We start from the raw sequence: 20,531 nt of genomic DNA, 5'->3' as shown, positions 1-20,531 counted from the left end.
TTACCTGTCATATTACCCATTCATAGATGCAGATCAAAACAACATAGATGCAGATAATATGATTATATTCATATGCAGGGTAACTGCTCAACTATATGGCCTATTTTACTGACAAAACAGATTTATGTCATCCAAAATCTGAAATAATTATTAGATAGAGGCTTTTCCATTTGAAATGTAACAAATCAATCACCTTTCCTTTTCAGTCCATTGCAATAGCTTTTCAATTGTTACATAACATTGAGCTACTCATGCTTACGCATTGTTTTGAAACCCAAATAGCAAATGCAAACTGTCAGAGATAATAAACTAGAATAGGCCTTCATCATAATACAAATACTGTTACTGTTTATCAAAATACATTTTAATGAAGAAATTTGTGAAGGCATGGACTAAACAAAATAGAAGCAAACTTTTCTGCTAGAGGTGTTAAGATCATTTGCTTGCATACCTGACTTTGATGACACAAAATAGCCATCAAGCAATGGCTTTGTAATTTGTACCAAAGAAGATCACAGAGAGACTTCATGTGCGTGCAGCCAATGCAATTCACAAGTACTTAGAGGCAGGCAGCCCAAATATAATTGTATTTGTGTTTTGTCATATCTATCAACTCTCCGTACAGTCACTTTGCTTACAAAGGTGAAACTAGGTTTTGTAAAGGACACGTCCACCTCAGCAAAATGTGCTCACACTCGGTTGAGCCTGTATAGCGTTATTTGGCTCTGCACGAGGGACATGGGCTCCCCTTTGATCTAGCTCCCTTTCATCGCTCCTGATGGCCTTTTCTGTATTGTAATTAACTATTGCAGTTCAAGGGTTATCTGTCCTACAACAATGCTTCACATACATTCTCATATATTATAGATGTTTCAGTGGTACGATCGAGACAAGATTAAATCATTTGTATTGATAAAATAATTACTGATAATTCGATGGTGATTTATTTTCCTGCTAAAGTCTGTGAGTGACTGTAGTGGATCGAGGCGGTAGTAGTGCTGCCGGACCAGGGATACGATGCTGCCCCGCTGTGCAGCCCCGGTGTGCCATGTGCTTCTGTTGGTGCTGTGTTTGTCTGCGGCTGAGGACTTCGACTGGACAAAGAACGACCGCAGCAGCTCCTTCTATTACGGCACTTTTCCAACTGGTATAACTCTACTACACCCATAATGTGAACAACAATAATGAGGGGTTGATGTTTGCATGTAAATGTATATTGGGTATATTTTAGTGTTGGTAAAATGTTCAATTTTCAAGGATTTTCGTGGGGTGCCGGCAGTTCGGCCTATCAAACAGAAGGAGCCTGGGACAAAGATGGAAAAGGGCTGAGCATCTGGGACGTGTTCTCCCACAAGAAAGGGAGAGTACTACGCAATGACACTGGAGATTCGTCTGGCGAAGGCTACTACAAAGTCAAGGTGTGGACAGGGCAAACACCACCTCTCGTTTGTGTTGAGCCTTCATGTGAATGATCTCTGCAGGTGTACATGTGGTCATAACAAGTAGCCACTCTGTCTCCCATTGTGGTTTCCCTGTTAAGGATGACGTGTCCTTGATGAATGAGTTGAAACTGAACCACTATCGCTTTTCCATCTCCTGGCCAAGAATCATTCCCACTGGGATTAAATGTAAGTGTTTTTTTATTTTTTACCTAAGGGCCACAAAGCCATCACTATGCTTAAAAGACAAGTACAAAGTGCTGTAATATCTTTTGCAGCTGACCATATCAACGAAAAAGGAATACAATACTACAATGAACTAATTGACCATCTGTTGGAGAACAAGATCACTCCCATTGTCACTCTGTATCACTGGGACCTTCCACAGGTGTGTGTATAACCAACATCCCAGGCTGATCAATATCCTATTCCGTTTCAATTTTACATCTATAAATGAATTAATTGCTTGATAATCTTTTTCTGATTGGTTTACTGTTGTCTTATGTCTAGGTCTTACAGGAAAAATATGGTGGCTGGCAAAATGTTAGCATCGTCAATCATTTCAATGATTTTGCTAACCTGTGCTTTGAGAAGTTTGGCAACCGGGTGAAATACTGGATCACTTTCAACAACCCATGGGTAGGTTCAAGTAATTTCTCCTACCTCCACTCCAATGTTGTTACGTAACCATCCACAGCCCCCCCAGTTAGCCCAGTGAGTTTGAAACGGTGCCCTCGGCCACTAGCACCTATTGTGATCCAAACGTTGCTTTACTGTCTATAGTCTGTAGCTGTCGAGGGATATGAAACGGGTGAGCATGCACCTGGCCTCAAGATGCGTGGAACCGGTGCCTACCGGACTGCCCACAACATTATCAAGGTGACCGGGAGCATAATATACACACATATAATACAGCAAATGAAGTAAAAATCGCAGTTGATGTCTTAACTTTAGTTTGAATCTAATATGTAAAGCTATTCTGGTTCCCATCATTGCCACAGGCCCATGCTAAGGTTTGGCACACCTATGACACTCAATGGCGGGGGAGACAAAAAGGTGAGTTAGATCGCGGATCTTCGGATTAATAGATGGAACCCCTTTTATATCCTGTAGCCCATGTGTTTGAGCACAGACTGACTTAAAAACATGTTCAGGTCTGGTGGGCATCTCTCTCTCTGGGGAATGGGGAGAGCCTGTGGACATCAACAACCAGAAAGACATTGAAGCCGCTGAGCGATACGTGCAGTTCTACCTGGGCTGGTTTGCCACCCCTATTTTCCACGGGGACTACCCCCAAGTGATGAAAGACTATATCGGCAAGTAAAACTCTACTCGCTAATTCTCCGTCTTTGTCAATGTGAAGCCATGTTTGTAGTTTCTGGACAGTATCAGGTATTTAACCATGGCTGGACACATGTGGTGTATGCAGGAAGGAAGAGCACCCAGCAGGGCCTGGGATCATCTCGTCTGCCCAGCTTCTCCTCCCAGGAGAAGAGCTACATTAAGGGTACTTGTGACTTCTTGGGCATCGGCCACTTCACCACCCGCTACATCACCCAGAAGAACTACCCAGCGAGCCGCGGCGGGGCCAGCTTCTTCACCGACCGGGACCTGGCGGAGCTGGTGGACCCCCGATGGCCAGACCCCGGCTCCGAGTGGCTCTACTCCGTGCCCTGGGGGTTCAGACGCCTGCTCAACTTTGTCAAGGTGACAAGCTATCTTTACCTCAGACTTTCTCTCTTAATTTGTCCAAAAGATTATGGAACCGTGGATAAAATACGATATCTAAATGCTGTAGTTTGCATGCAGATGTTGTGGTATGCTTGTTTAGGATCCATGTTACAGATGGATCCTAAACAAGCAACCCCATGGCAACCCCATGTTCTTTTTTCTTGTTCAGGCCCAGTATGGAAACCCAATGCTTTACGTGACGGAAAATGGAGTCTCTGAGAAGATGCAGTGCACAGAGCTCTGTGATGACTGGAGAATAAAATATTACAGAGACTATATCAATGAGATGCTCAAAGGTGCGTAATTTTGCAACCCTACTCAGTAAGAATCACCAAAATGAAGGGCCTCTCTAATTCAAGGGGCTGTCAAGTTTGTTTGAAATAAATTCATACTTCTTTGTGACTTATAGCCATTAAAGATGGAGTCAATGTGCGAGGCTACACCGCCTGGTCTCTGCTGGACAAGTTTGAGTGGGACGAGGGCTATTCCGAGAGGTTTGGCCTGTACTACGTGGACTTCAGGAGCAAGAACAAGCCCCGGTACCCCAAGGCTTCTGTTCAGTATTACAAGCGTATCATCAGTTCCAATGGCTTCCCCAATCAAAGAGAGGTAAGAGAAAGGCTGCATGCCAATATATCACCAAGCCCTTTCCCTCCTATGTTGTTCTTAACACATCCACTTTTGTATTCTAAGGATTAAACTTCAACTTTCTCTTTCAAAAATTAAACTTAGTTGCCAGTAACCAGTTCCAACACACGCCTCTTGTGATGATACTGAATGCATAAGGGTTGAGTTACCCCATTGAAACTTTATCCAAGGTGGAGAACTGGAAGCGGAGGGCCACTGAGACCTGTTCTTCTAGCAACCAGCTCTTAGCCGCAGGTAGGTTTACAACTAATGATTATCCTACAGGTAGTAGTGGTGACAGGGAAACACAAACTAGCTGGGGTAAACAAATAAAGATTCTAGCTTAAAATAATCCAAAGTTATTTGATTCGAGGAGAAGCAATGAATCGATTTGACTCGGAACAGGAGCTATTGTTCTTTATTTACTTCAAATAAAGACCCATACAGACAAGTTGGTCGGATCAAATCAGCAAGTTCCCTTTAATAAACGTAAAGACTAGTTACCAAAGTCTCTAACAGGGTTTTTCTTTGTTTGCCTCTCCAGCTAGAAGAAAAGCCAAGGAAAATGCAGAAATGCCAAAGGTTTGGCCAGTGCATGATGAAGTTTAGAGTTTAAGGGGTACATACCAATAACTCATTTATTGTTGAATAAAACGTTATTATTTGCTGATGTGTAAGTGTGTGTCTTTGTGTCTGACTTCAAGAACGGCACTCGCCAAACTGTTTCAAACTAACATTGCATTACAACTTCTGCATCTGTGCATCGTTTTCTTCTTCTTTGCTTACAATCTTTCTTGTGATTCTAACCTTTTAACAAAAACAGCTTTTAACTTTATCTGGCTGTACTTTTAACGCTTTTAGCACCAAAGCTGCTGCAACATAAACCTGACAAACGTGCACAATGTGCCTGCAGTTCTCAAAGGGTTAATGTGATTTGGTTCAATAAGTATTTTCTCTTTCTTTGTTAGAGGAACAGCGGAGCACTGCTGCCAATATTCTAAGACTTATCCATGGTAAGGATGCTTATTGTAAACAGTCCAGTACTGTAGGTGAAAGAAAAGAGAAGATTAACCCTTTGAGGGCTGTGCTCGAGCATGGTCAATCTGTCTTTGTTTGCCCTGTACATTGTTCAGTTATTGGGTTGTTAAAGTTAGTCTCCGTGTATTCTTCCAGATCCCTTGACCAGCCACATGGAGATGGTGACGGAGATCGTTGTTCCGACCGTCTGCACTCTTTGTATCCTCCTTAGCGCCGTCTTCCTGATGTTCTTGCTGCGGAGAAGGAACTAGAGGACAGCTCTTAAAGCGTTTTTCTAGTGAGTGCCTGGTTGTTGCACATAGACTTATGGCAAAATAGAAGAGGCCTATAAAGTCAGGCAACTTTCCTCGATTGCGCTTTGCATGAATTTATTCTAATTTATTTGATTGGAATGATCTCAATAAAAAAGTGAAAACATTTGTACTGGATTGTTTTGATCTGCGTTGTGTACCATTGCTTTTTAAGACATGATTCAAAGCTCTAGGCTGCTAGGCCTTTATGAGCCCAATAAAAGCTATGCTAGGCATAATTGTGTCTAAGCCAATTGTGTCCAGGGTTAGCCCAACACAGACCCTGGTTAGGGGAGCACATCAGTATTTATAAATACAAAAGGAGTCCATAGATTCTATGTGAATACCTCAGAATTGTTATATTAAAATATATTTGATTACAAAACATATATCTTTGTGGATGAATGACAAATTACAAACCACATTCTATGTAACAATAACACAAAGAAACACAAACAAAATGCAATTCTTATTGACACCTTTGCTTGCATGTATGTACTTATATTATTCAAGCAATACATGCAGACCTCAAAACTATGCCATGATAACAAATAAAAAGCATTTCAAATGAATTGTTTAAAATGCCCACGTAAGTAGTTCGGTCAGTTCTAGGGTACATCCGCTAACTTTTTCTTATAAAAGTAGTTCCGGATATTAGCTATTTAAATGCTCGTTTTGAATCTCGTATATTTTAGGTGGATGAAGGTGCTTACAATATTTAGTTAAATCAATTGTAACGAACCTGCATTGAGTCAAATCCAATAAACTATTGAGGGGTGCCATATATGTCATACGTGTCCCTCCGCTGTTCAGAGAAGCTATTTATACCATCACTTCCAAGGTTCACTTCCTCTTGGCTTCGTCTGCTGTTGTACAAGTATCCTGGCTAGCGAAGGAGCTAAATAAGGGATCAAATACGGTGAGAATTGTCTAAATGACGTATTTATGCTTTCATTTGTGTCTAGCCAAACAATTAAACAGGATATTATGAAAGCTTTGTCAATGAAGCTAAAAAATATCATACATGAAACCTTACTGATAGCGAAGTAGGTCCATGGTACTACACGTGGTAAATGCTAGGGGACTTTAGGTACACGTTATAATAGCCATCTGCTTTTACAAATGTACCAACGATGTTAGCATCTAGATTACTATACTTCAAGGCGTCCAGTGTTCGTCAGTAACCTTTGTGTCGTGTTCGTTTCTCCCCCCTTACTTTGTTGCTCCCGGTCAAATTTGACCGGCCTGTTTTAACTGCCCTTACATTAACACAAAAACCATTGATCATCACCAAATTTTATTTAATTCCCCATTAACCTGTAAACAATGTCTCAGACTACTAGTTTACATGAATAACTGTAGTGAATAGACACAGAAATTGAAAGTTGCATTCCAAAATGAACATTTATTGTAAAAAAAAAAAAAAAAAGACTAATCAAAACTGAGACCAAATTCACAGAACATCAACATGAACACATCGTGTGTTCAGCAACCAAAGACGCTGCCCATGCAAGTGAATGGAGCGTTCCATCATCGTCATAACTATCCAACCAAACATCCTTCACATTCACCGAGCGAACATTATGAAAGTAAAATGCATATTTCTCGCTAAAACTGTTTACATAAACACTTTTAATGGCGTAACTATGTTACTATTTCCACCTAGAATAAAGAGTAAGATGTCCGCCATGTGCTTCTGTTCAAGCGTCACGCGTTACTCGCGTTAAAAGTTCAAGGCGCGTTGGTGCGTTTACGTGCGTCATAATGTGCGTCTACGCACCTAAACCAATGGTTCCCTATGCAAAAATGCCGATTTTCGACGCCCCTAACGCGAGTAATGCGTACCTTAAGACTTGTCTTATTGTCTCTAGGGGCACAGAGCTCACATCTCTTCCGTTTCTGCCCCTGTTTTGGGGGGGAGAGTGGCCAGGGCAGTGGCTGGGGCTTGCAGACTCCTCACCAGACTGCCAGAGGCTGGTGTGCGGGGAAGGTGCTGGCGCCGTTGAATTAGAGGAGTCACTAAAGCTTTCCCAAGCGCTGCCAAGAAGAGTCTCCTCTTGAAACATTTCCCCTGATTCTAGGCTGGGTCGATCGCTGTCCACACCACATATGCATTACATGCAGACACATCGAGGATGTTGTGGAACACCGCCACAGGTCAACAAACTGTCATTCGCTTGCAGGTGTATGTACCAGTAAGCTGCAATTAAAGAAACAATGAATAGATTGGAAACAATATTGAACCTGTCTTACACAAACTGCAATGTTTTACATGAATACAAGTAAATCAAATGCATGAAAGATTACATTACCTTATCAAGGCAGTCAACGCCTCCTTTGTTTCTGTGGTAGGCCAAGATGATCTGGGGCTTCCTGTGCTCTGCTTCGCTGACAGCGGCGTCTTTGTGTAGAATGCTCATCAGGATGACATTTTAATTTTTCTTGGGCAAATATGACACAAGACTGTCAGTGAAAGCAAATTTGGATGTGAGTGCCTCTACCTCTGGTCGACACCAGTGCAGGGGGAAGTTGAGGCTTGTTCTTCCTCACTGTCCTCACCATGGTGAGCTTTCTTTTCAGCAGCTCCTGACCAAGCCCATGTGATGTGAAAAAGTGATCACATGTGATGTTATGCCCCTTGAGATCTGCTGTCATGTCCAACAACAACACGCATGCCTTGGTTTTTCTGGCCTTCCAGTGACAGGTTTCCCTGTGTAAACCTGCATATTCCAGACGAAGCTGCTCCTGGCATCACATGCTTCCCAGATCTTGATCCCATAATTGCCTGGTTTGCTTGGGATGTACTGTTTGAATGGACAGCGACCTCTGAAAGGGACCAGGCGCTCGTCCACTGTCACCTCAGGGCCTGCATTGTACATCAGTGGTAGGCACTCCACCCACCTGTCCCAAACGTTCCTGTTGGCAGCCAGTTTGTCGTCTTGCCAACGGAAAGGTTGTGTAGCTCTCATCAAATCGGATAACTCTTGAGAGGACATGAAACTGCTGCAGGGACATAGTTGACCGGAATATAGGCCTCCCTGACTCTGCATCCCACAGACTTTTTGTAGCCTCATTGTTGGACCGATGTACTCTTGCTAGAATCAACCGACCCATGTAGGCTTGGAGGTCTACCTGGTCCATTGCCTTCCATGTGTCTGCAAACACACGCTCCCCTTTCAGGTTTGTCATTGCCAGTATAATTTCCACAATGGACTCTGGTAAAAAGAGTTGGAAGCTGGACTTGATGTCACCAACACGAGATGTTGCATACCGTGTTGGCCCTGGCTTCATCCTAATGATATTTTCCCCTCTTGGAATGTCAACTCAGGTGTGTCTTCCCCAGGGGCCTCTTCCACGCCATCTGTTGACTGTTCGGTCTCATGATGGTCTGGATCAAAATCAGGATTGTTGTCCTCTATTTCTGAGACATCCTCCTCTATTTCTGGTTCAACTTCAATCCCCTCTTCATCAGTTTGAGAAAAAAAAGGTCAAGAGCATCTGACAGAAAATTGTCTGATCGGGCACCGACTTTGTTCAGAGTAAAATAAGAGCAATACAAAAGCAAGCTATATATAGGGGATCTGTGAGAAGATATCATACCTTTTGTATCGAAAGTCTGGTTCACGTGGGGGGATGGGCACATAAGCCCGGCTCAAACTTGTTTATTGTCTGTAATGAACAATATTTTATTAAACAATAATCGGTTATAGAAAAAGGTGTACCCCTTGCAGTGAGCTTCTACTTCGGGCCGTTTTGTTGAAACTGTGATAATTACAGAAGTTCTGAGCCTGAATGACTTACCATGTATATTGTTGGAACAGATGAGAACATCTTGACTAAAAGTACACTTTTTGCTCTAGATTGCCAAGACTCATGACCTTCAGAGATTAGACCTCTGAAGAGACCCAGAGAAGGATGTCAATTTGTACTCTACATGAAATGGTAATCTTTTGGCATATGTCAACATCATATCAAATTTATATTTGAAAGATTAAGATGTAGCTTGTTTGATTATCCTAATCTTGCTGTGATGGTGTAATTTGCGTCCTACTCTGTGACTGGTGACAGATGCCTACTGTCATATGCCGGCACAGATGGATGACGAACCTTGTTGCTGAGCAAGCTTTCCAAATAGACACTTAGTCAAGGATTATTGTAGGTTAAGCTTATTGAAATGGTTAGAATTTGCGTGCAATTTCATTCAGTGACCTGTATTTCCTTGGTGTACTCTTCTGCCTCAGGTGTCATGATGAACCATCTCTACTTGGACACCCAGATGGAGTCTGGCCCCAGCCCATGGGATCAATCTGAAGTAATGAATCATCTTTACTTTGACATGACTCTACTTTAATGTTTACACTGATGAGCTTTTACTTCGGTCCGTGTTGTTGATAATTTGTGAGAATAACAGAAGTTCTGAGAACGCTCTTTTAATGTACATTATAGGAACATGTGAGGCCATTTTACTGACTTGGACATTTCTTTACCCTAGGACTGCCAAGACACCTGACATCCTGCAGAGATGATGATTCTGACGGGATGGCAATTTCAGCTTGATGGTAATATTTTGGGACTTTCCAAATTAAATATGTCTAATTAAAAAATTGCCGATTGCAAAGCATTTGTTTGGCCCTAGAGATTTGAGAGATTTAGGTGTAATGTTTGGTTATCTTGAACTGCTGAGATGGTGTAATTTGCGTCCTACTCTGTGACTGGTGTTGGATGCCATCTGTCATATGCCGGCACAGATGGATGAAAAAGCTTGTTGCTGAGCATCTCTAATAAATTGGCCCTTTGTAGAGGATTATTGTAGGTTTAGCTTATTGAAATGGTTAAACTCTGTCTTGCACTTTAATGCAGTGACCTGTATTTCATTGGTGTACTCTTCTGCCTCAGGTGTCATAATGAACCATCTCTCCCATGACACCCAGATGGAGTCTGGCCCCAGCCCATAGGATCAGTCTCAAGTAAGGAAGTGATCTTTACTTTGACGCTATTTAGCTTTGATGTTTAACAGTGATGAGCTTTTACTTCGGTCCGTGTTGTTGATACTTTGTGATAATAACAGAAGTTCTGAGAATGCTTTTTTATGTACTTTGTTGGACCAATTGAGACTATTTTACTGACTTAGCCATGTCTTTACCCTAGGACCTCTGAGTCACGTGACCTGCAGCAGAGAAGGGGATTCTGAAGAAAAAAAGATGACAAGTTCAGCTTGAAATGGTAATATTTTGGAACTTAAACATACATTTGTCCTATTTAATGGCAGATTGCAAAGCATTTGTTTAGCTGTAGAGATTTGAGAGATTAAGATGTAGGTGGTTTGGGTATATTAAACTTGCTGTGATGGTGTAATTTGCGTCCTACTCTGTGACTGGTGACGGATGCCTACTGTCATATGCCGGCACAGATGGATGAAGAACCTTGAAGCTGAGCATGCTCTAATTATTCTACTTAGTCAATGTGTATCGTGGGTTGAACTAAATTGTAGGGATGCACTAATAGGAACATTTTGGCCGATATTAATTTTGCTGTTATGGCCAATATTTACCGATATCGATATTTTTTTTTACAAAAGTTTCTGAGCTAACATTTTGTACAGACTGAAAATCATGCAAACTGAATTTTTGAATGTCTTCCTTTATTTTCAGAACGTATTTAACTTCCAAATAACAAGGTTACAGGGCTACCATAAAACATAAGTAACCCACCAACCTATACTCTAGGGTCTATAGCATATAAACGCATTGTCTGATTAGTTTAATTCATTTTTCACAATTGACCAGCTCTCGTTTTGAAGAATAATCACCGCACCATTCGTTTTAATGGGAATCGTGACTGTCTATACTTTCAACATAAAGTATAAATGCATATATTTTGAAATTCGTCCCAGCCTTTCTACCACAGATACTAGGGTCTGTAGCATATAACCGCGTTGTCTGATTAGTTTAATTCATTTTTTCGTAATTTACAAGCTCGTTTTGAAGAATAACCACCGCGCCATTCGTTTCAATGGGAATCGAACGTCTATACTTTAAACATAAAGTGTACATATTTATAATTTGAAATTCGTCCCAGCCTTTATACCGCAGATACTATAGAGCAGGGGCCAGCAACCTTTTCAACTTGCAGTGCCAGTTTTACATTTTCTCGTTAATGAGTGTGCCTTAAGCAACAATATATTAAAAATTAAGCTGAACTATGACACGGCGACCAAAAACATTTCCAGAAGACCTGGAATTGTACTATTTCCATATAGTCCACAATCATGCATCAACATTTTAAATGTTTTTTTGGTTGTTATATTTGCAACATGGGCTTACAAATTATAATTACATATGTCCCATCTTAAAACACCATTTTCAGAAACTCATTCAAAAACATATTTGCACTGTGAGAAATGTAAAAAAACAGAATATATGAAAATGTTGGAACCATCCACATCAATATCTTTACGACATGTACAGCTTTGCAAAACCATGTGAAGGCGATGCATAAAGGCCACTTCCAACAATATTTTAAATATTTTCTTCTCTATTACTCACAACATTGGTTTAAAAACTATTAATTCATTCCATTTCAGAACACTGGTTTCTGTAACTAATTTAAACATATTTGCAGTGGGAGGAAATGCCCAACACAGAATAAAGTGCAAAAAAAGTCGGTAGTAATGATTATGCTGCCGCATTGTGCTGTGATTTTTTTTTTTTTTTTTTAATTTTTTTTTTAATAAGAAAAGAAAAATTATTTATTTCTTGCCAGTGTTATAATTGGTACTGGGTTTCCTCAGGCAAATGTGACAAGCAAGTGTGCCAATGATTATGCTGCCCCGTGCCAGTGGTGGCACGCGTGCCTAGGGTTGCCGACCCCTGCTATAGGGTCTATAGCATATAACCATGTTTTCTGATTACAATTTAATATAACAGTAAGCTGACAACATCGCTAATTAACACCGCAACTGCAAATTAACAACACGGCGATAACCATGGCAACCCGTCAAACAAATGTTCTTTTTGCGATCATTCTGCACGGGCATCCGCCGTGTTGATGAACAAATTATCCCCCTATACACATGGCCAAATCCCCCTCCCTCTCCCGACACACAAACCGCCACTAGAGGATATCGGCCAAATTTTACTCATCTGACCGATGCCGATATGTGATATGACGAACATCGGCCGATACCAATATTAATGCATGATATATATTGTCATTAATATCATAAACATCTCTTTAGTAGCAATCCCTACTAAATTGAATATTAAAGTCTCAATTGGCGTTCAGTAAACTGTATTTCATTGGTGTACTTTTCGACCTCAGGTATAATGAGGTCTCATCTATTCCTGGACACCCAGATGGAGTCTGGCCCCAGCCCATGGGATCAATTTGAAGTAAGAAAGTCACCTTTACTTTTGTGACGTATTTAACTTTGATCTTCACAGTGATGAGCTTTTACTTCGGTCCGTGTTGTTGATACTTTGTGAGAATAACAGAAGTTCTGAGAACGTTCTTTGCATGTACTTTGTTGGACCATGGGAGACCAGTTTACTGACTTGGACATGTCTTTACCTTAGGACCTCCAAGACACGTAACCTCCTGCAGAGATGAGGATTCTGATGACGGGATGGCAATTTATGCTTGATGGTAATATTTTGGGAGTTAGTTCTAAATAGTGGATTGTATAGAATGAAAAAGCTTTTTTTGGGCTGTAGAAATGTAGGCTGTAGCAGGTTTGGGTGTCTTAAACTTGCTGTGATGGTGTAATTTGCGTCCTACTCTGTGAATGGTGACAGATGCCTACTGTCATATGCCAGCACAGATGGATGACGAACCTTGATGCTGAGCAAGCTTTAACTTCTCTACTTAGTCAATGTATGTCGTGGGGTTTAACTAAATACAATTCAGTGGCCTGTATTTCATTGGTGTACTCTTCTGCCTCAGGTGTAATGATGAATCATCTCTACCTGGACACCCAGATGGGAGACTAACCCCAGTTCATAGAATCAATCTCAAGTAAGAAGTCATCTTTACATTGACGTGATTATACTTTAATGTTTACAGTGATGAGCTTTTACTTCGGTCCGTGTTGTTGACACTTTGTGAGAATATCAGAAGTTCTGAGAACGCTCTTTGTATGTTCTTTGTTAGAAAATATGAGACGATTTTACTGACTACCATGTCTCCACCTTAGGACCTCCAAGACACTGAACCTCCTGCAGAGAAGAGGATTCTGACGACGGGATGGCAATTTATGCTTGATGGTAATATTTTGGGAGTTAGTTCTAAATAGTGGATTGTATAGAATGAAAAAGCTTTTTTTGGGCTGTAGAAATGTAGGCTGTAGCAGGTTTGGGTGTCTTAAACTTGCTGTGATGGTGTAATTTGCGTCCTACTCTGTGAATGGTGACAGATGCCTACTGTCATATGCCAGCACAGATGGATGACGAACCTTGATGCTGAGCAAGCTTTAACTTCTCTACTTAGTCAATGTATGTCGTGGGGTTTAACTAAATACAATTCAGTGGCCTGTATTTCATTGGTGTACTCTTCTGCCTCAGGTGTCATGATGAACCATCTCTACCTGGACACCCAGATGGGAGACTGACCCCAGTCCATAGAATCAATCTCAAGTAAGAAGTCATCTTTACATTGACGCGATTATACTTTAATGTTTACAGTGATGAGCTTTTACTTCGGTCCGTGTTGTTGACACTTTGTGAGAATATCAGAAGTTCTGAGAACGCTCTTTGTATGTTCTTTGTTAGAAAATATGAGACGATTTTACTGACTCTACCATGTCTCCACCTTAGGACCTCCAAGACACCGGACCTCCTGCAGAGAAGAGGATTCTGAAGGGATGGGAATTTCAGCGTGTAGCTTAAAAAGGTAATATTTTGGGACTAATTTGGGGAGCTATTGAACTTTGATCTGTAACAGTGATGAGCTTTTACTTCGGTCCGTGTTGTTGATACTTTGTGAGAATAACAGAAGTTCTGAGTTTACCATACTCGTTTTTCGTTTTTTTGTCAGTGCCTGGAAAATCTAACTTGAGTTTTATCACACCAGTGATTAGATGATCAACAGATTCCAGCAGTGGCAATGAAGACCCAGAAAGAATATAAAAATGTAAGCATTATTCAGGTCTATGAAATGAAGATACTTTTTTTTTTGTTAATTTTCTCAAATTTGCAATGCAATTTTGGATTTAGATAGATACAATAAAGCTGCACTTGATTTACTTGGGTCCGTGTTGTTGAAACTCATTAGAAATATTCAGTTAAGTACTTTGACTTCAGTCCATAAAAGTACTGCTGCCAATGGCTATTGCTGTATGTAATGTGTAGGAAGTGGCATGTTCTCATGGGACATAATTTGTATTTCAGGAGAAAGCGGACGTTGGTACAGAAGCCTCTACCCTGAATGCTAGCTGAAAACCCTGGTCACCTGCTTATACAAAACAAAATGTTCTGTTTAACTTTTTCCCTTGATTAAAGTACAAACGATTTAAAATGGTTCATGCACCTTTTCAAATTCTTTAATGGCAAAGTTCAGTACATTTTAAAATTAATTTCACTTCCATAAAGGAAATTTGTTAATCGATGTTACACTTAACCTATTAGTGAGGACCGTAGAAACTCACGAGTGTTGTACACAGTGCAGAGGCTTGATTAACTGATCATACAATTCCATCCATTCCTTTGCACTTGAGAGATCATACTCAACTTGGCCAAACATGGGCTCAAACTGCATTTAAGGATTCATTTATATTTTATGGTTACACTCAAGGTCACTACAATAAACTCATCAATCTTTACAAATGTCAGCTCCCTGGACCACGTTATAATTTGTACTGGGTTTCCTCAGGCAAATGTGACCAGGCTGCAGCAGACCACAGTGCTGAAGTAGGCCGGCTCCTCACAGTCTCTGTTCACCATAGTGTTTGTGTAATCTGGAACAGAAGGGACAAGTCGTAGAGCAATGTGCATCTGGATGCTACATTACATTGGGTAGAGCTCACTAACACGCATAGATAATAGGAATTCTCTCAGGTCACTGCAAAATGACTCCAGTGAATCAAAGCCATACGATGTAAGGGAGCTCATTTGATTTTACATAGTGGTTTTCCATTGCCATATTGATGTTTTGACTTGTAGAGTCTAGGGGCTATATGTCAAAGTGGTCTAGATTAAAAGCTTACCTGTATCGAAGACGATGTGATCCACCAGTGGTTTCTCACTGAGCTGCAAGGTGGTCTTGACCTCCCGGGGGCTGTGGCCACTGGACACCTCCACGCCCCACACCACCGGGTGTTCCCTTAGGAAGAGGATGGAGATGTTTCGGGGCTGAACGATTGGAGGAAATAATCTATTTGTGACTAGTTCGAAGAATATTGTGATTTAAGTACATTATGTTCTGTATTCACTAAACAATATATAATTCTATAGTATGACCAACAACATTGGAAGCAGTCAATATATAAACCACTTAAGGTCAGGCCTACGTGTTGAGAATAATTGATATAACATCTTTAAAATCTGGATAGTGAGATGAAGACGTTTGGAACACACCCCTCTCAGTGGATTGTGAGATGAGGTTGTTTGGAACACGGCCATGGATGGTGAGCAGAAAGTGAGATTCTTACCTCTGGTACAAGTGGCTGATCAGGGCAGGAGTGATAGGCAGCTGGAACTCATGGTCCTCGTTATAAGGGGATGTCCTAAAGTACTGCAAACATGACCTTTAAATATGAGAAAATGTTTAGATTAGGTTATGCATGCAACCAAGCCAATGATGGGCTGAGGTGTGTACAGTCCAGCTGCTCTTACTGAGTGAGGCGAAACAGGCGATCAAAGGGCAGACCCAGGAATGTACTGCAGGTCACCATAATCTCCAGCAGGTGGTGTAGTTTCCTCAATCGAATGACTTGCTCCTGCAACTCCACCTCTATGCTGAGATAGTAACTCTGTAAATAAAAAAAACACTTTCAGACAAGTTATCAATTTAACAGCCAATAAAAACTGGTCTGCAGTACAAGCTTTAAACTAACCAGGTGGTTCAGGGTTGTAAGTTCATTCCCTAAAACGATAAAATAAAGAAATGGTCATATTTGAGAACAGTTCGGCCTCTCGTCATTTTGTGAGGTTAAATTAGATGGTTTGCTGAGCTCCGATGAGGTCTGAGGTACCAATGAGATAGTTGATGTAGTCCTTCCTCATCTTGTCCAGGCCCACCTCCAGCAGAATGGTGATGGGTGCCAGACCCGTCAGTGACACATGATCCATCGGCTGGTGATATGACTGCAGTATAACCTTCCCGAGTGAACTGTTGCCGTCTCTGTGGATCTGAAAAGGGAAGGATGCAAAAACAAAATAAATATTCAGTGTTCCCCTCCAACACAGCTGTACAGATGTTAAGATACCCTTATCATTTGTTTCTTGTGCCTTTCTTATGTATAACAAGAAAACAGAATTGTATAGTGGCAGTGCTGTTTGGAGCCAGTCCCTCATGCCTGCAGGATACCTGTCGGCGTCCTCTGGCAAGATAGCCCTACCTGCTGCTTAACGAAATCTGAATTTACCCTAAGGCGCTTTGGTGCCTGATAAATGATTAAATAGTAATATAGCATCCGACATACCCATGGTTTGAGGTCACCATAACCCAGGCTGTCTATGACCAATTTTAGACAGTCATGAACATCTTGATAGGAGGTTACACCTGTCATTGAAACATGCTTTTAAGACAAAGCTCGATTCTCTGCATAATGATTAATTTATATATTTATAGATAGAGCAAACATTGCACTCACTCTTCCTCATTCGCATCCATATCTGTTCAAGGAAGTCCAAATTTCCTCGTTCCATGAAGGCATCGAAGATGGAAGCTCCCAACTCAGTCTTTGCAGCCTCAGTCTTCACAGTCTGTATCGGAATGGAAGATAAGCAAGCCAAGTATTCCGTCAAAACCTACATTTGCATAAAAGGCTTTTACAGTGTGATCTCCAGCATACCTCTGACTTTGCAGTCTGATCTGGAAGAGTCTTTCCAGTATTTTCAAGTTCTTTGGAATATAAAAAAAAACAACAACGTTAGTCTCGTTTAAAGGACTTGCCGGTTGGCTTAAACCCAGGGTAATTGTTGACATTGTATATATCCAGATGTAAATCACCCATGTTTGGTTTTTCAACTCCCTTCATGGAGGTGTATCACGTTTGAAATTAGGCAGTTGGTGAGTCCTTCATATCCATTATATGGCAGAGGATTGTCCAGCAGATGGTATATCTTTGTTTAGAACAACAAGTAAATGTCCCCTGCTCGGTCATTTTCTCCAATAGTGCCAAGAAAGAAATAAATCCACAAGTTTTGTTTCTATATTCACACACCACTGTGGATGCTCACAGCATGAGCAAAGATGGTGGTTGCATCTGCAGTTTGATGATTCAGATTAGTCGCAAGGGTAAATTGTGTTGTCGTTTTTTTAAACTGATTGGAACACAGCCTTAGCATTCTCTTCTGAATCAAGTTCTCAATGTTACCGGTTATATGAATGTACTTAGAATCATTTGAACATACCCTTAATTTCCCTTTCTCCTCCTAATATCAAAAACAAGTCTGATCCAAAATGCACCACCATGTTCATAACCAGTCTCGAAGTCCCCAAGCATGCATAATGGTGTGTAAACATAGAATGTAAACGTATGAATTTGTTGTTTGTGGACAATATTAGACAAAACTACCTCGCCACGGCCGTTCGCTTGCGATTACTTGTGTTGGACAGGATAATAATACAGCTGTGGAAGCTGCTAAACACATGTTTGGAAGAAAATGGATGTAAATTTCTCACAAACCAACCAGTTTGGGACACATACTCGGTCAGAGGGGGATGTGTTTACCATAAATCATTGCTGATTTACGTCTCCACATAGGCAAAGGCAACAATCAACCTTCTTTCTTAGCAAACCGGCCAAATCCTTAACCTCCTTCTTAGCTATACACGTTTTAACACACAAATGATGATTGATACAAATCAGATAGGTCAATAGCCATGCCTTCCAAGTAGGTCTTAATAAGTTCTACAGCTGAGGTGGTCTCCAAGGGTTCCATCCACTCCGTTTCTCCAGTCCTTAAACCAGCTGCAAGAAGCTGCAACAGTAGGTTGAATCAGTAAGTACATCACACACATTCCCTTTGTTAGTGCTATTCATTAGAGGGACACACACACACCTGCAAGAACTCAAGCTCTCTGTACTTTTGAAACATCGGGCTCCTCATTTCACCAGAGGTGATCTTGATATTCTACATGAAAAGAAAAGAGAATCAATGTAACTGATTATAAATATAGTAATATCATAGTCAAGTTTCTTGCAGTTTCCTGCTTTCCACTGTAGTTGATTATAAATATAGTAGCATCATAGTCACGTTTCTTACACTTTTATGCTTTCCACTGAAGTTGATTATAAATATAATGGTACCATAGTCAAGTTTATTATTTTCCTGCTTTCCACTGTAGTTGATAATAAATATAGTAGTAAATATAGCATTATCATAGTCGCATTTCTTATGGTTTCATGCTTTCGAGCTTGGATAACATGACTTGGGAGTGGCATTGAAATCTACGTAGGAGTACACTTTTATGCTCAAGAGGCCATATTGCTTATGAAATTACAAACGAGGCTGTGCGTTTTATTGGCTGCTCACCAAGGTGGCTTTAGAGGACAGGGGCGGAGTCTCCAGGATGCTTTCCACGTGGCTCCATTTGAAGTCCACCGTCACACTGCTCTGGGATTCGATGGTCGTGTTTTCAACCACAGTGGACCCAAATAAGTTGTATAAAGCATTGCCCTTAATCGCCACCTGCAAACCCTAGAAGTTGAGATTTGCGTTAAAGGAGATGTGTATTTATTTTGATGATTCATAAGACAGAGAGAAGAAGGGGCCTTACGGTGAAGGGATGGTGGCGTTTCTTGTGCTCCTGCTTTAGATCATCCAAGGTAATCGATGACCTTCTCTCCACAGATGGCCCTGAAACAAGACAATACAAACACACAGGATGGTCTAGTGGTTACTACTCACTAGATGAAAGGGTCTGGGTTTGAGTTATTTATTTGGATAAGCCACCCTTAGGTAACACCATATCCTAATAATATGCATCTGAATTAACATAAAACGGTCTGGTACATCAATAAAGGCTTAATAGAAACCAACACATCAGCTTTAAAACCAAGCATTGATCCTAGATTGGAGCGAAAGGAAACTGAAACTTCCCAGAATACCTTTGCAGGTGACGGAGTACAGCTTGACACCAGTAACTTTATTGGCCAGGTGGACCGTCTCTGCTCCTAACCAGGATGTGCCAGCCGGGTCAGACATGTCACAACGCACCCAAAGAGGATCCAGGGGGCCATCGTCTTCTGACAACTTTTGGTTTTGTGATATTGTATACCAAGACAAAAGTTGTCTTTGAAAGAGAGGGTGGGGATAGGAATTCTAGAATTTTAAAAACAGACAATACTTGATGAAATGAAATATGAAAAGTCGGATGTGTCACCTTGCTTTCATGATGCTGACTGGTTGAGGCCCCAAGTTTCCAAGAGATACATTAGCCTCGTTTTCAGAACATGATGACTTGTCAGCTTCATCCCCATCAAGTTTAACAACCTTCAATACGGGTAAAATGAATGTTAACAATATAATATTGGAGCCAGGGGCCTTATTTGAAACGTAACTCACTCTTGTCGTCTATTCATACTTTCGGGTACAACGTTAAGTTATATTTAAAAGACTCACGGTTTTCTCGCAAATAAAGATACTTCGGTGTCCAGGACACCAAGATGTCACTCCGGAGTCTTCCCCACAGATCTTCAACATCTGTATTTCTTCCTACAAGTCAAAACATCAATGTCATGAACGAGTGTGGAGGGATAACATGGCACGAGAAAACCCTAAAGTACGAACAAATGAGCTCCCCTACCTCATAGGGGTTTGATTCAATGGGTGGGTCCTTCTGAAGTGACCTGAGAGAGGATGCGATTAATCACATGCGATAGCTTTCAATTAACGATGCACGTTAATGAGCGCTGCTGCAACCTGAGGTAGCGTTATAGCATCCATATAGTATGTTGTTCTACGACCATGTCTTCTAAATGGGATCATGAATACTCACCGAAGAATAGAGGAAAACGTCCTAGCCTTGGTGATGACCGCGGACATTTCCAGAGAACAGTGACAGAATGGATGTAACGCAATAAGTTTAAATTTCGTGTTTGTAAGAAGCTTCCAACGAATGGGAATGGGTTACGAATTTAACAGTCGCGCGCTAAAATCTACGCGACGTGATGAGGTCATCACCATACGTCACGTTATCAAAATAAACGATTACGATCCGCCAAATTTACAAATAAATGCCAGAA

The 20,531-nt window shown here is 41.0% G+C and overlaps 2 protein-coding genes and 1 long non-coding RNA gene across 4 annotated transcripts; 2 read left to right on the top strand and 1 right to left on the bottom strand.

Annotated features, from left to right (window-relative positions):
* Window positions 1-1,017: 1,017 nt before the first annotated feature.
* On the top strand, window positions 1,018-5,086 carry lctlb (lactase-like b; the record flags this gene model as incomplete). Its single annotated transcript, XM_079744005.1, has 14 exons — window positions 1,018-1,147; window positions 1,258-1,418; window positions 1,541-1,628; window positions 1,718-1,827; window positions 1,950-2,078; window positions 2,223-2,318; window positions 2,441-2,495; window positions 2,594-2,759; window positions 2,873-3,146; window positions 3,340-3,466; window positions 3,580-3,779; window positions 3,989-4,052; window positions 4,766-4,810; window positions 4,971-5,086. The coding sequence occupies 14 exons, from the start codon at window positions 1,018-1,020 to the stop codon at window positions 5,084-5,086; spliced, it is 1,761 nt and encodes a 586-aa protein (XP_079600131.1).
* Window positions 5,087-5,988: 902 nt separating this feature from the next.
* On the top strand, window positions 5,989-14,637 carry LOC307080269. Its single transcript, XR_013812082.1, has 14 exons — window positions 5,989-6,044; window positions 8,986-9,067; window positions 9,367-9,437; window positions 9,618-9,684; window positions 10,022-10,092; window positions 10,274-10,348; window positions 12,446-12,516; window positions 12,700-12,769; window positions 13,067-13,138; window positions 13,317-13,386; window positions 13,684-13,755; window positions 13,936-14,011; window positions 14,192-14,251; window positions 14,509-14,637. It is a non-coding gene; the product is annotated as an uncharacterized lncRNA (long non-coding RNA).
* Window positions 14,638-14,677: 40 nt separating this feature from the next.
* On the bottom strand, window positions 14,678-20,413 carry zwilch (zwilch kinetochore protein). Of its 2 annotated transcripts, XM_079744019.1 has the most exons (18): window positions 20,285-20,413; window positions 20,093-20,135; window positions 19,909-20,001; window positions 19,670-19,779; window positions 19,395-19,579; window positions 19,064-19,143; window positions 18,820-18,984; window positions 18,346-18,417; window positions 18,171-18,264; window positions 17,133-17,182; window positions 16,932-17,043; window positions 16,761-16,840; window positions 16,311-16,467; window positions 16,173-16,201; window positions 15,952-16,088; window positions 15,768-15,863; window positions 15,324-15,439; window positions 14,678-15,074 (listed from the first exon to the last, which is right to left on the bottom strand). In XM_079744019.1, exons 1-18 carry the CDS (start codon window positions 20,329-20,331, stop codon window positions 14,986-14,988), a joined length of 1,755 nt encoding a protein of 584 aa, XP_079600145.1. In that variant the 5' UTR covers window positions 20,332-20,413; the 3' UTR covers window positions 14,678-14,985. The 2 variants fall into 2 exon arrangements, with proteins under 2 accessions (XP_079600145.1, XP_079600146.1); XM_079744020.1 differs by lacking the exon at window positions 14,678-15,074 and having other exon boundaries at window positions 15,398-15,468.
* Window positions 20,414-20,531: the final 118 nt, after the last annotated feature.

The sequence above is a fragment of the Pollachius pollachius genome (genome assembly GCF_949987615.1).
Source record: "Pollachius pollachius genome assembly, chromosome: 9".
NCBI lineage: Eukaryota > Metazoa > Chordata > Actinopteri > Gadiformes > Gadidae > Pollachius > Pollachius pollachius.
This window is presented reverse-complemented; position numbering and strand designations above follow the sequence as displayed.

Bases quoted from the DNA above. Each gene is read 5' to 3' on its own strand.
- zwilch (XM_079744019.1), bottom strand. From the start codon at position 20,331: ATGTCCGCGGTCATCACCAAGGCTAGGACGTTTTCCTCTATTCTTCG. The intron at 16,089-16,172 runs GTTAGTTTAAAG...TTTTATTTACAG, and splicing joins TTACAACCCTGAACCACCTG to AGTTACTATCTCAGCATAGA. The intron at 15,440-15,767 runs GTAAGAATCTCA...CCTCTTCCTAAG, and splicing joins ATCAGCCACTTGTACCAGAG to GGAACACCCGGTGGTGTGGG.